We start from the raw sequence: 13,317 nt of genomic DNA, 5'->3' as shown, positions 1-13,317 counted from the left end.
TCTTTTGCCCCTTCTGGTGGAGTTTCATTTGGTTCTACCACAACTAATGTCTAGGGAGCTATACGGTGATGAGGTTTTGACCCAGCTGCAAACTTATCAATTAATTTTATATGTAGGAAAGTTTATTGGAACAACAAATACGTAGAGGGTTGGGTGCTTTTCATTCTTGATGCTTTTATGCTACAAAGTAGGCATCTTAGCGTTGCTAATTTTGCCTCTAATAGGGGCATGCAAGGCTCTCCCTGTTGGTGCCTTCTATCATTGGTCGTTGCTTATGATTGTGGTGACTAGAGGGTATTATCTAGGCCACCATATCCAAATGAGAGACAAGTAGAAGGGAGATCATAGTGCGCAAATCCATATTTGGAGGATTTGTTTCAGGTTTTTATCAAAACCCTTACTAGAAAATTGATCTTACTAAGGGTTCGAGGAACGGATCTAGTAACAAATATGAAGCAACGTGCCCAAAATATCACATGTATACCTTCTTCATTACAAAGTCTAATTTTTTCAGGAAAAGTGTTGCAGGATGTGATCCATTTGAAATACTACAGTATTCAAATGAAATCTACCATTATCCTAAATTTAAGATTGTAAGGTGGTGCCCTAGGAGCGAGAATTCCACCTCGATAATCACCTGCTGGCAGGGGTCTGGTCTCGTTTAAGGATGAATTGAGAGGGAATGTTGCCACACAGGAAAAAAAAACCCCGAATATGATAATCCTAGGTCCATACCTCGTAGAGAAGATGGAGAAAACTCTAGATTTGTCTATATAATTACCAAAAGTAATTAGTGGTATTTTCACTATTTTGCAAGAAAAATCTATCATATGTCAATTTAATGGTTTCTAGCCAAAATGTGAAGATCTACATCAATGGATCTACCTCAATTGGACCAGAGATTGTGACATTTATCTGTGTGCAAAAGGTTTTTTGTGGTTCGGTTCGATAATCAAAAAGACTTTGATAATGTCATAAATGAAGGACGATGGTTTGGGGAAGGGTGGGTCTCTTTGCAACCCCATGGTATCCGAGTTTTGATGTCAACACAATGGTGGCTATGAAAATTTCAGTTTGGTTAAGGCTACATAACCTCTCGCTCACATTTTGGCACCACCAGGTCCTAGAAGGCATTGGGAATTCTTTGGGAAGATTCCTAAAGATAGATCAAGAAAGAATGGACAAAGGTATCTTCACTTTTGCACACATATGTGTGGAGATGGACTTAAGAAAAGTCCTTCCAGATAGTATTCATTTGACACATCAAGACTTCAAGTGGACACAATGGTTATATTTTGAAAATATCGCCTTTAGATGTTGGGTTTTCCATCAAACAGGGCACTTGTAGAACACATGCACAAAAGTAAAGAAAAGGACAAAAAAATAACACAAAAACCAAAAGGATGGCAAGTTCCAGACCTGCCTTCTTCAAATAATGAGGATGAAGAAATGGATGAGACCCAGCAACATCCAGAGACACGTGATCAACAAGGTTCTCAAAAGGAGATAGAAGAGGGGTTGAAGGATCAAGACAATAAGATAGAGAACCCCAATGATTCAATAATGGTTTCAATTCATGTGAATCAACAAAAGGAAAAGAGTAACAATCAAGGTTGAGGTAGAACAAAGCGATCTCATGTTTCTGAGAGCTCGTACTCAGATAAAGAAGCCCCAATCAATTCAAAAAGTGATGAGTTTGCAATTTTTACGACTACTCCATCTCTTGGGGTTTGGCAAAAAGTTGAAAAGAAAATAGGGAAAAAAGAAAAAACTATTTTATATGGCCAAATGTAATTTTAATTTTAAATTTTTTATAGCCTAGCTACTATGAGTGCTTAAAGCACATACACGTGGTCCTCAAGGACAATATATGAATGCACTTGTGTATCTGCTCTATGTAACCTTTTATTTTTATTAATAGAAAGTTGTGACTTTTGAAATACACGTGGTCCTCAAGGACAATATATGAATGCACTTGTGTATCTGCTCTATGTAACCTTTTATTTTTATTAATAGAAAGTTGTGACTTTTGCTAAAAAAAGGATATATATATATATATATATATATATATATATATATAATTGGGAGGTTTAGAGATGGAGCAAAACAACGCTAGGTCATCCAGGTCAGAGAATGGAGGATTAGAGGTGGGCGCCATGGCCTGCGAGCAATGCATTAAGGACGCTAAGGCATCAGGTGGATGGCACCCTAGTTCGTAGTATTAGGCGTTCTGAAGATCCCTCTTGGCGGGAGCATACCATTTACTAGTTTGCAAACTCCCTAGTTTTGTGTTGGATTGTGTTATATTCTTTCCACAACTAGCTCACCTAGTTAACTGGGGGTTAGAGGGGGGGGCGGAGCCCCCCCTTCATTGTGCAGCGGGGGGGTCACAAGGGGGGGTGAGAACCCCCCCTATCCAGGGGGTTTGAGGGGGGCGGGTAGCCCCCCTCTACGGGGTCCAAGGCAGTGCCCCGGGGAAAAAAATTGGACCCTATATTAGGTTGGGCAGACCTACCTATGGTTTTGTGCATAGTTTTCGCACAAGGTTTTGGATGCGATGGTTTTCATTCCATGGTATTGGATGCTTTGGCATGTATAAATATGTATTGTAACATTGAAAGAAACATAATGAAAAATCAAGTTGCTAGTCCCGGTTTTGGGATCCAGGGGACACCTTTATTGCTAAGGAGTTTTGCTCGAGCCTGTGGTAAACCCTGTTTAGTGGGAGATCTGCGGGATCAATTCTAGTGGTGAAAGAAGATGGCGAGCTGTGGAAAGATAGAGATTGAGAAATTTAATGGTCAGAGTTTTGAGTTATGGAAACTCAAGATGGAGGATCTATTGGTGGATAAATATCAGTGGATCGCGGTAGATCCGGGTACTAAACCAACGGAAGTGTCCGATGAAGAATGGAAGAAGTTGGATCAGAAGGCAAAGAGCACAATACGATTGTGTGTCTCATATTCAGTATTGTTGAATGTATTAGGGGAAGCTACGGTGAAGGCTTTGTGGTACCAATCTAAGTCTCTGGTGAATAAACTGTTCCTACGGAAAAAGTTGTATAACCTGAGGATGAAAGATGGAGACTTGGTACAGAGCATCTAAATGCATTTAATACTGTGGTAAGTCAGTTATTATCTGTTAATATTAAAATTTCAGATGAAGATAAGTGCATTAGTTTGTTGTTTTCTCTACCAGATTTGTGGGATAGTCTGGTTATTGCAATAGGTAGCAATGCAACTGCCTTGCAGTTTGATGAAATAGTCTCATCCTTGCTGACGGAGGAGATGAGATGGAAAAATATGGAGCCAGAATGGTGATGCCTTGTCTGTATGAGGACGGTCCCAGAACAGAAACAAAAATAAGTCATCGAGTGGGAGATCTAAATCTCCAGGAAAACCTGTAAAGGTGGTGTGCTGGAAATGCGGAAAGGAAGGGCACTACAAAAGGGACTATAAATCTAAAGCTCCTAACAAAGGAAAGGGATCTGATGATGCTCCTTCTGCAGAGGTGAAAACCACCTCAAATGAAGGTGGGGATGTGTACTTGGATTCTTCAAGTACACATGTAGATCATGAGGCATGGTTGATTGACTCAGGCGCATCCTTTCACTTCACTCCCCGTAGAGAGTGGTTTTGTGAGTATGAGAAAGACGATGGCGGTGATGTTTTCTTAAGGGATGATAGGAAGGCTAGAATTGTTGGTCGCAAAAAAGTAAAGTTGAAGTTGCAAGGTGGAAGGGTTAGAACACTTATGGGTGTTCTGCATATTCCTGCATTGGCCAGAAATCTGATTTTTGTAAGCAAGGTGGATGATGCAGGTGTAAAAATAGTGTTCGAGAAGGATACATGCAAGATGGTCCAGGGAGCACTGGTATTGATGCGGGGAGTTTAGATTGGAACTTTGTACAAGCTGCAAGGTAGCACTGTTATTGATGGGTGCAACAATTCTTTGGTTCCTAAAAATGGAGTAGAAAATCTAGTGGTCTTTGGAGAAAAGACCATGTTATGGCATCAAAGGCTTGGACATATTGGAGAGAAGGGCCTTCGAATACTTCATGGTAAAGGTATGGTATAAGGTATAACTATAGCTCTCTGGATTTTGATTTCTGTGAAAATTGTGTATATGGGAAGCAGAATCAGGTGAGTTTCCCCTCTGGTGGTAAGAGGGTGAGACAGATATTAGAGCTTGTGCACAGTGATGTGTTTGGACCTGTGAAGGTTCCATCACTGGGTAAGTTTGTGTACTATGTATCATTTATAGATGACTTCTCAAGGAATACATGGATATATTTCCTCAAGAAGAAATCTGAAGTCTTTGATAGGTTTAAATAATTTAAGGCTCTGGTGGAAAGCCAAACAGAGAATAAGATAAAGGTGCTAAGAACAGATAACGGTGGAGAGTTTTGCAGCAAGGAATTTGAAGAATTCTGTAAGAAGTGTGGTATAGCGCGACAGAAGACTACTCCGTACACACCTGAGAAAAATGGAATTACAGAAAAAATGAACAAGACGTTGATGGAAAGGGAAAGAAGCATGCTCAATGGTGTCAGGTTAGGACATGAATTCTAGGTAGAGGCGGTGGAGACAGCATGTTACGTGGTCAACAGATCACCTTCATCAGCATTGGAGGATAAGACTCCACAAGAGGTATGGACTGGTAAGAAACCCTCTCTTTCACATCTGAGTGTATTTGGATGTGATGCATATGTATATGTTTCAAAGGGGAAAAGAACAAAGTTGGATAGTAAATCTGAAAAGTGCATCTTTATTGGGTATAAGGATGGTTTAAAGGGTTATAAGCTTTGGAACCCAATAACAAGGAAGGTTGTGTATAGCTGAGATGTGGTGTCAGAGAGGTGAAAGATGTTGTTAAACATGAATTCCAGCCAAAGGAACTTGAGAAGATAGAGTTTGAGATTAAGGAGGAAGAATCAGACTCTATAGCAGAAGAGGAATCAGAAGATGAAGAGCCACAAACTCCAGTTGTGAGAAGATCAGTTCGAGAAAGAAGGCAGCCAAAAAGGTATAGTCCATCTGATTTCTCTTCAAATTTTGCTCTATATATTACTGATGATGATCCCAGAACTATGAAGGAAGCAGTAGATTCAGAGGATGGCAAACTCTGGAAAGAGGCCATGGTTGATGAAATGGCATCTTTGCACAAAAATGAGCCTTGGGATCTGGTGGAGTTGCCGGCTGGAAGGAAACCCATTGGCAACAAATGGGTGTTCAAGAAGAAGACAAATGCAGAAGGAAAGGTGGAGAAATACAAAGCTCAATTGGTAGCAAAAGGTTATTCCCAGGTGTCGAGAATTGATTTTGGTGATATTTTTTCTCCTGTTGCCAACGTAGCTTCTATTAGATTACTTTTATCTGTTGCTACTACTTTTAATTTTGAGGTAGAATAGATGGATGTAAAGACAACATTTCTCGATGGGGATCTGGAAGAGGAGATCTACATGAAGCAACTTGAAGGCTTTGCAATGAAGGGTAAGAAAGAACTGGTATGCAAGTTAAAGAAGTCTTTGTATGGGCTAAAACAGTCACCAAGGATGTGGTATCAGAAATTTGATACATTTATACAGGGACTTGGCTTCACCACAAGCAAAGCAGATCACTGTGTGTATTTTAAATCAATTGGTGACCGTGTTATTTATCTGGTATTGTATGTGAATGACATGTTGCTAATTGGAAATGACAAAGAAATTATCCAGGATTTGAAGACCCAATTGTCCTCCAAATTCGACATGAAAGATCTTGGTGCTGCAAACTATATTTTGGGCATGGAAATGAAAAGAGATCAGGTAAAGAGGAAGCTCTGGTTAAACCAGAGGAAGTATGTCAAGACAATATTACAGAGGTTTAATATGCGGGATAGTAAACCAGTGAAGGTTCCTATTCCTGTAGGTGTAAAGTTATCTGTTGAACAATGTCCCAAGACACAAGAAGAGGAAGAGGACATGTCTCGTGTTCCATATGCAAGTGCAATCGGTAGCCTGATGTATGTGATGGTCTGTACTAGACCAGACATTGCACATGCAGTGGGAGTATTGAGGAGGTTTATGTCAAAACTAGGGAAGGAGCATTAGATAGCAGTGAAGCGGATTTTCAGGTATTTGCGTGGCACTAGTGATTATGGTTTGTGCTACCAAGGAAGACCAGGATTGGACAGAGTTTTGGATATTCCAGATTTGTTGATGCAAACTGGGCTGGAGATCGGGATCAGAGAATATCTACAAGTGGGTATGTGTTTAACCTATTTGGGGGTTTAGTCAGTTGGATGAGTAAGAAACAATCTATAGTGGCACTATCAACTACAGAGGCAGAATACATAGCAACCACTCATGCAAGAAAGGAAGCAGTTTGGTTGCAGAGATTGTGTTCAAGTATGGGATTAGTACAGGGAGATATAAGGATAGACTTTGACAGCCAAAGTGCAATTTTCTTGGTAAAGAACACTGCTTACCATTCAAAGACAAAGCACATTGATGTTCAGTATCACTTTTGTGAGGGATATGATAAAAGAAAAAGAGGTGTTGCTGGTAAAGGTGGACACTTTGAAGAATACTGCAGATGCATTGACAAAATCTGTGAGTTCTAAGAAGTTCTCTTGGTATAGAGAAACAATGGGCATTGTAGGGTTGGATAAATGACTAAGCTTTCTTGTGGCCCCCTGTGGAAACAAAGCAACAAGTGGGAGAATGTTAGGGTTGTGTTGGGAAGGAGAAACAATGGGCATTGTAGGGCTGGATAAATGACTAAGCTCTCTTGTGGCCCCTTGTGGAAAGAAAACAACAAGTGGGAGAATGTTGGGTTGTGTTGGAAAGGATCCCCCCCTTCGTTGGGCCGATTGTGAAGCAGGGGGGTCACAGGGGGTTTGAGGGGGGCGGGTAGCCCCCCTCTACAGGGTCTGGGGCAGTGCCCCGGGGAAATTTTTTTTGGACCCTATATTAGGTTGGGCAGACCTACCTATGGTTTTGTGCATGGTTTTCACACATGGTTTTGGACATGATGGTTTTTGGTCCATGGTATTGGATGCTGCAGCATGTATAAATATGTATTATAACATTGAAAGGAACATAATGAAAAATCAAGTTGGTAGTCCCGGTTTTGGGATCTAGGAGGAAATATCTATGTATATTTGTTTTAAGTGTTATGATCTCGCTATTGTTTATTTTCTATGTTTTAGAATTCGTATGTAGGAAATTTCTGTATGGGGTTAAAACCTACATTTTGGTGAACACTGGAGAAAACAGGTCAAAGGAGGTCTCTGCATACAAGTTAGCAAGACTGTCATTACCTTGCCAGCTTGGAGCTTTGTTTCGAACGTGGCTCTCTGTTGTCTGTGCATATCGAATGGTGTAGCTGCCATGGCGCATGGGGAAGGTTTTTCGAGGGGAGCTATCAGTTTTTTACGATGTGGGCGTAGCCTTTGTCCTCTTCTGTTTTCAGGACTGGGTTTCTTGCAACTGCCTATTTCCCGTTGTTCGCTACTCAACGGTGCTAGACAAATCAGTGTGCCCTTTCCGTCGGCGGTGTTAGACTCCGTCTCATGTCAGAGATTGATTCTTCTTCAAAACAGGGTTTTGAAGAAGAAATCATTTAAATGTTGCTTTTTAGATTATGTAATTTGTTTTTCAGCTCTTCAACTGGCAGCGACTTCAAGCTCCTACCTCTGTAAAAGCACAAAGAAAACAAAGCATCATCAGCAATCAGAGGCAAAAAGCTTTTGGAGAAGTCTCACTGGAAACACATTATCTAATGCCGCTTTCATACAAGCTTTTGATGCTAAGATAACAGTTGACAGATGTGTTCTACAAGATGAGCTTGCAATGAATCAGCTGAAGCACCATTGTTCATCAAAGCAAATTCCGTTGCCACAGTTTGGAATACATTCTGCTGTTAGAGTATGCCATGACTGCTTCAACAATTTTACACAGTCATCTTCAGCAAATACACAAACCAACTCCTATGGCATTGATAAAATGGCCTCAGATGACGATGATGCAACAGTTTCTGATGGCATTGATGCATCCACTGATAAATTATCCAGAGTTGATTTGAATGAAGTCATTTCACTATCAAAATCAGAAAAAAGCTCTTATGTGGGAGGAAACTTGAGTATTTCTCAGACAGTTGAATGCAAATGTGGAATGCCGTTATGCATATGTGAAGCTCCGGCTCCTCCTCAGGTCCAGCCTGAAATGTCAACATCTCAGTATTATCAGCGATCAAAAAAGGTTGTCCCTGCCCAACATACTCCATCTGATACGATCTCGAAGTCAACTGCAGGCTCATCTGGAAGTATTAGGCAAAGTTTATTCTTTACAAGTGGGCAAACAAATAATGTATCCACGGACAAAAGTTCTAGTAGTTATGAGACTAGTGGAGAGGGGTTAAGGGAAGCCATCAGGAACAATGATATATCTGCCGTCAAAGATCTTCTAATGCAGGGAGTAGATGACAATTTTGCTTCTATGCCGATAAGTTCTTTATTCAACAAAGAATTGAAGAGTGGATTAGAAGGTAAATTTGTTTGTTTTCTTTGTCAACATATCCAGCAAACAGACATAGGGTCAATTTCTTAATTTATTTCGAGTTTGTTGGTGCGGTCGTGCATTATTCTCACTGCAGCGAACGCTACAAGAATATCAATGGCGTCTGCCGCATTTCTCCAAGGCGTTTTCTTGAGTGCCCATCGACCAGCCTTCTGCTGTATGCCCCGCCCTTCGGGTCCTCTCCATCCATAGCAAAATTCTTCGAACTTTGAGGAATGGCGGGCAGGATTTGAGGTTTAATTGTCTCAGGACAAGAAAGACGAGTTTTCTTTATTCCCCTGTTCGGGTTCTTAATTATTTTTTTTTAATTGGGAAAGCGCAAGAATTCATTTTCCCTGACGCATTTGGATCCTACAAGATTTGCGAGACTGGGGAACTTACAGCTGGCATATCTTTTCAACTGAGGATGTTGCTCTAGTTGTTGATCGATAGCATTCTAGAGGCCGAAAGAATGGATGTTTATTGAAGTCGGACTTTCTCCACAATATCGAACCTGATGGATGCTACTATGGGCGCCGTAAGATGAGCAGGGAAGAACTTGAACGCATTTATGGAAGTGGGCATATAAGCAGAGATTATGCTTCGAATCTTGTTGGTCTTATGGACTTGTTTTGCTTTAGTGAGGCATGCCTTATATCAGACATTATTCAGCATTTTGTTGATGCAAGGTTGGACTTTGATGCATGTTATGTTCTTGAGGATGTGAAGCGTGCGATTGGGTACGCTCATCAAAGTGGGCTTGTTCATAGAACAATTCTTGCAGAGCCAGATAGAGGGATGCGCTATATGTTCCAGGATTTTGGACTTAATAGGGATTCATGGCTTGACTTGTTTGAAGTGGTGATTGCTCTTTCTGACAAACCAAATTTCTACACTTCAGATTGGCCTTTCAGGCGCTATGACATGGAGAAGGATCTTGTAACATTTTCAAAAGTCAGTGCATTCCAACCTCATACAGTTTATTATCATGGATGCTTGAAGTCCTTCTTAGAAATTACAAAATGGAAAAGATCTGAGGTGATATATTTTGGTGACCACTTATTTAGTGAATGATGGAGAAGCCTATCTTGAGCACGGTGAATGACCTTGGGGTTACAACATCAATACTTTCAGAATCAACCTACAGGCGTACAAAGTGATCGCTATTACTGAAACATTCATATTAAGGTGGTATAAATCAGTTTTAGTATGCTGATCAGAGTGACTTGTTGCATTCCGGGGTTCACCATTTCTCTTTTGCAGGACAGAGATCTGTTTGTTGAACAAATCAACCAGATTGCACACCTCAAACTAATAGAAATAAGATGCCAAGAGACGTGACAACTGATTCCCTTTCGAATTTCAGATTCTGTTCAAGATATGAATAGAAATTTGTGCTTTTATTACTTCACTTCTGACGTCATCTCCATATGATAGCCAGCCTGAAGGTTACTCTATATCCGGATTGGATCAGCTGTATTAAAAAATCGGTTTAATTCAACGGGAAGAGCGAACAGTCACATAGTAAACGCTTATATTTAAACAAAAACATCAACCGCAACCGAAAAATAGGAAACAATTTCCTATTTCAAAACATCAGAAATCAAAAAGATCTGCGCTCCATGTGTTAGCCAGCAGAGGATTTCAAAAGAAACGCATTTGCCTATTTTAATCCGTAGCCCTGATTCTATGAGATCTTAGCACCAGATTTTCTCTTAATGAGCCAATTGTCAAAAGAGTCAGAGAAACGCTGTACCATGTAGAGAATAGATGTAACGTTTTTTTTTTTTATTTTTGGTGATGTTAGTTAAACTGCGCCCCTGTTTTGGGCAGTGTTTCATGTATTGTATTAAAAAAAAAATCATTTGAGAGAGTTAGAGGGGAGATTTTCTAAGTGCTGAATGCTGGAACAGAGCTTTCAATGTACAGTTTTCTGCAGGGATTTTTAATGAAATTTCACAGCTCTAACTTCTGAGATTCATGTGGTATGTTAATTTAGCATTAGTTTTTCCTCTGTTACATATGTAAACCGTTATGTTTCATTTCATTTCACGATCATTTCTAGCTGAACAAATGAAGTGTTAAAGTGAGAATTCATGCCTGCCATGCTCCACTTTTAAGTTTGTTCAATTCAATGTTTTCTTTTGTTTAAGGAGGATTCAAAGTATTATTTGCCCTCCTTAGCTCCTCACCAGTCTTGCCATCCCATTTAAAAAATCTAGACTTGATGCTAAATTCCTTGCCTACCTTGCCTCAGTCGTCAACCTGTGTTGTTCATTATATTTCTCTGTTTGAAGCTGTGATTTTGCCCAAGCAGCCCAGAAAAACCCCGTTATTTAATTAAAACCCCCAAATCAATCATCCTTATCAGTTTACTAGCCTAATATCAGTGTTCCTAATTGGGTCAGCTCATCCTATTGAAAGATCTACCGAGTTTGACCGGAGAGAGCCTTCTCATACCCCGTAGGGCTAGCTACGAGGTGAAATGGTTTGATGTTGCCTTGAAGGTTTACCTTCCTCAGCCTAGGGTGAAATCTCAAGCGCTAACAGGTGGGGTCATGGTTTTCTCATTGTGGTGGTAGGGACGGAAAAGTGGGATTTCCACGTTTTGTACCTTGGTGTTTCGAGGGGTGGAGAATTAACCGCTCTCGGTGCAATGCTCTCTATGGTTGTGTGATTATCCCTTGTTCCTTTTCCCCCTCTGGAATGCCATTTTTTTCGCTTTAGACTGTCATTGCCCCCGTATTTTTGGCATCTGCGGAGGCCCTGTTCACTTCTTTGGTCTAGCGACCCTCTGTTTTGTGGACCAGCAAAAACGAAGGGGTCTTCAGCTCCCAGAACAAGGTTAGTACTCTGTGCTTCCAAGTTTTTCTTAAAACTCCTGCTGGGTCATCAGTGATAATCTGGGTAAAAAGCACAAATAGAGTCAATCATTTGAAACAAAACATTGAGGACCTATTTGGGTACCCGACCCAAATGCAAAATTTGATATTTGAAGGCATAGCAATGCGGGGTGGATCCTTAAAGGAGTACCACATCCTTGCAACTTCTACCATCATTCTTAATCTGAGACTGCATGGAGGGGCTGCATCAGCCAGTAAATCAAATTTCCAGGACGGTGGATACGGAAGCAGCAAATCAAAAAACACAGAGGACAAATAGAAACAAAAGCAGGGGGCAGAATCTTTCAAAAACATTCTACAAGGGAAAAGAGTAGATTGAACATAACAAACAAAATCGAGAAGTTCTACCCCCAACCCATACATACTAGAGCAGTTGAGTACCATTCCTGAACTTGAAATTAATAATACTGGAACAGATGTAAATGGTTTTTCTTTTGAATCACAAGCCATCATCTATCGTTTCAACTGCTTTTGGCCAAAACCAATTGAGCTTTTTCACTGGATCTTGACCAACTAGTCTATGGACTTTGAAATCCATTTATTCTCAAAAGGGTTCTTCATAGTAAAATTCCCTTCATCATAGATTAGGGACAACATTATATAGAAGGTTCCATAGTGTAGGTTTTAACCCCCTACAAAAATTACCTGCATATGAATTCTAAAAACAGAAAATAAACAAAGGCGAGAGCATAACACATAAAACAAATATACACAGATATTTTCCCCTAGATCCCAAAATTGGGACTACCAGCTTGATTTTTCATTATGTTCCTTCCAATGTTACACAATATATATATATACATGCCGAAGCATCCAATACCATGGACCAAAAACCATCGTGCCCAAAACCATGCACAAAACCATATGTAGGTTCACCCCACCTAATATAGGGTCCAAAAAAAAAAATTCCTCAGGGCGCTGCCCCGAACCCCGTAGAGGGGGGCTAACCGCACCCCTCAAACCCCCTATGACCCCCCCGTTGTGCAATTGGCGCAACGAAGGGGGGGCTAGTCATGGAAAGAATATAACACAACCCAACACGTAGTTCTGGGGATCGACGGGCATGTTCATCAGTCCTTGGTTCCCAAATTTTGATGCAAACACAATGGTTTCTCAAGAATTCATGTTTGGGTCCGCCTACACAATCTTCCTCTTCATTTATCGGACGAACGTGTTCTTACTGGCATTGGGAGCATTTTTGGGTCATATATTAAGACAGGAAAACAGAGGATGGAGGAGAGGATCTACACATATACACGGATATGTGTGGAAATATATCTGAGTAAAGGACTACCATACCATATCCAACTAATCCATAATCAGAGGAACTGGACACGGATTCTAGATTATGAGAACACAGCTTTTAGGTGCACAATTTGCAAGAAAACATGACACCTTAGGAACATGTGTCCAGCTACTAAGAAATACTTCAATAGAAAGAAGAGAACTGGTAAACAACCTAAAGGCTGGAATTTCCCTCCACCAAAGCAGGAAGAAGAGGAGGATGAGGCAGACGAGGAACCCATTGCTTTTGGGAACACCCAGATAACACAGGCAACAAAAACCCGGGGGGGACATACAAAATAACCCATGGAACCTTAGAATAATCGGGTAAAAACAACAGAGATGCCAGAAACAATGGAACCTAGTGGGTACAAGCGTACTCATTCATCAGACAATTCAGATTCAGACAAAGTCAATACTATACCTGATGACACTCAACTCGCACTTGTCACTACTTCGCCATCTCAAGGGGGTTGGCGCAAGGTTGAGAAGAAAAAAGGGAGGAAAACTTAGTTTTTTGCCCATCGTATATTAGTTTGTTTTTCTCTTTTGAATGTTTATGCTTATCAGCGGCCAATGGCCTGGTGATGC

At 40.6% G+C, this 13,317-nt stretch overlaps 2 protein-coding genes across 2 annotated transcripts; both read left to right on the top strand.

The window, feature by feature from the left end:
* The first annotated feature begins 7,834 nt into the window (after positions 1 to 7,834).
* LOC149218879 (uncharacterized) lies at positions 7,835 to 8,590 on the top strand. Its single transcript, XM_089386649.1, has one exon. The coding sequence runs from the start codon at positions 7,835 to 7,837 to the stop codon at positions 8,588 to 8,590; it is 756 nt and encodes a 251-aa protein (XP_089242775.1).
* A 492-nt stretch (positions 8,591 to 9,082) lies between these two features.
* Positions 9,083 to 9,613, top strand: LOC149218878 (uncharacterized). Its single transcript, XM_089386648.1, has one exon. It carries the CDS (start codon positions 9,083 to 9,085, stop codon positions 9,611 to 9,613), a length of 531 nt encoding a protein of 176 aa, XP_089242774.1.
* Positions 9,614 to 13,317: the final 3,704 nt, after the last annotated feature.

Source organism: Pinus tabuliformis, chromosome Q, assembly GCF_031772625.1.
Source record: "Pinus tabuliformis cultivar Carrire ecotype Pingquan chromosome Q, CPIR1, whole genome shotgun sequence".
Classification (NCBI taxonomy): domain Eukaryota; kingdom Viridiplantae; phylum Streptophyta; class Pinopsida; order Pinales; family Pinaceae; genus Pinus; species Pinus tabuliformis.
The sequence above is the reverse complement of the archived record's forward strand: the minus strand, read 5'-3'. Positions and strand labels throughout refer to the sequence as shown.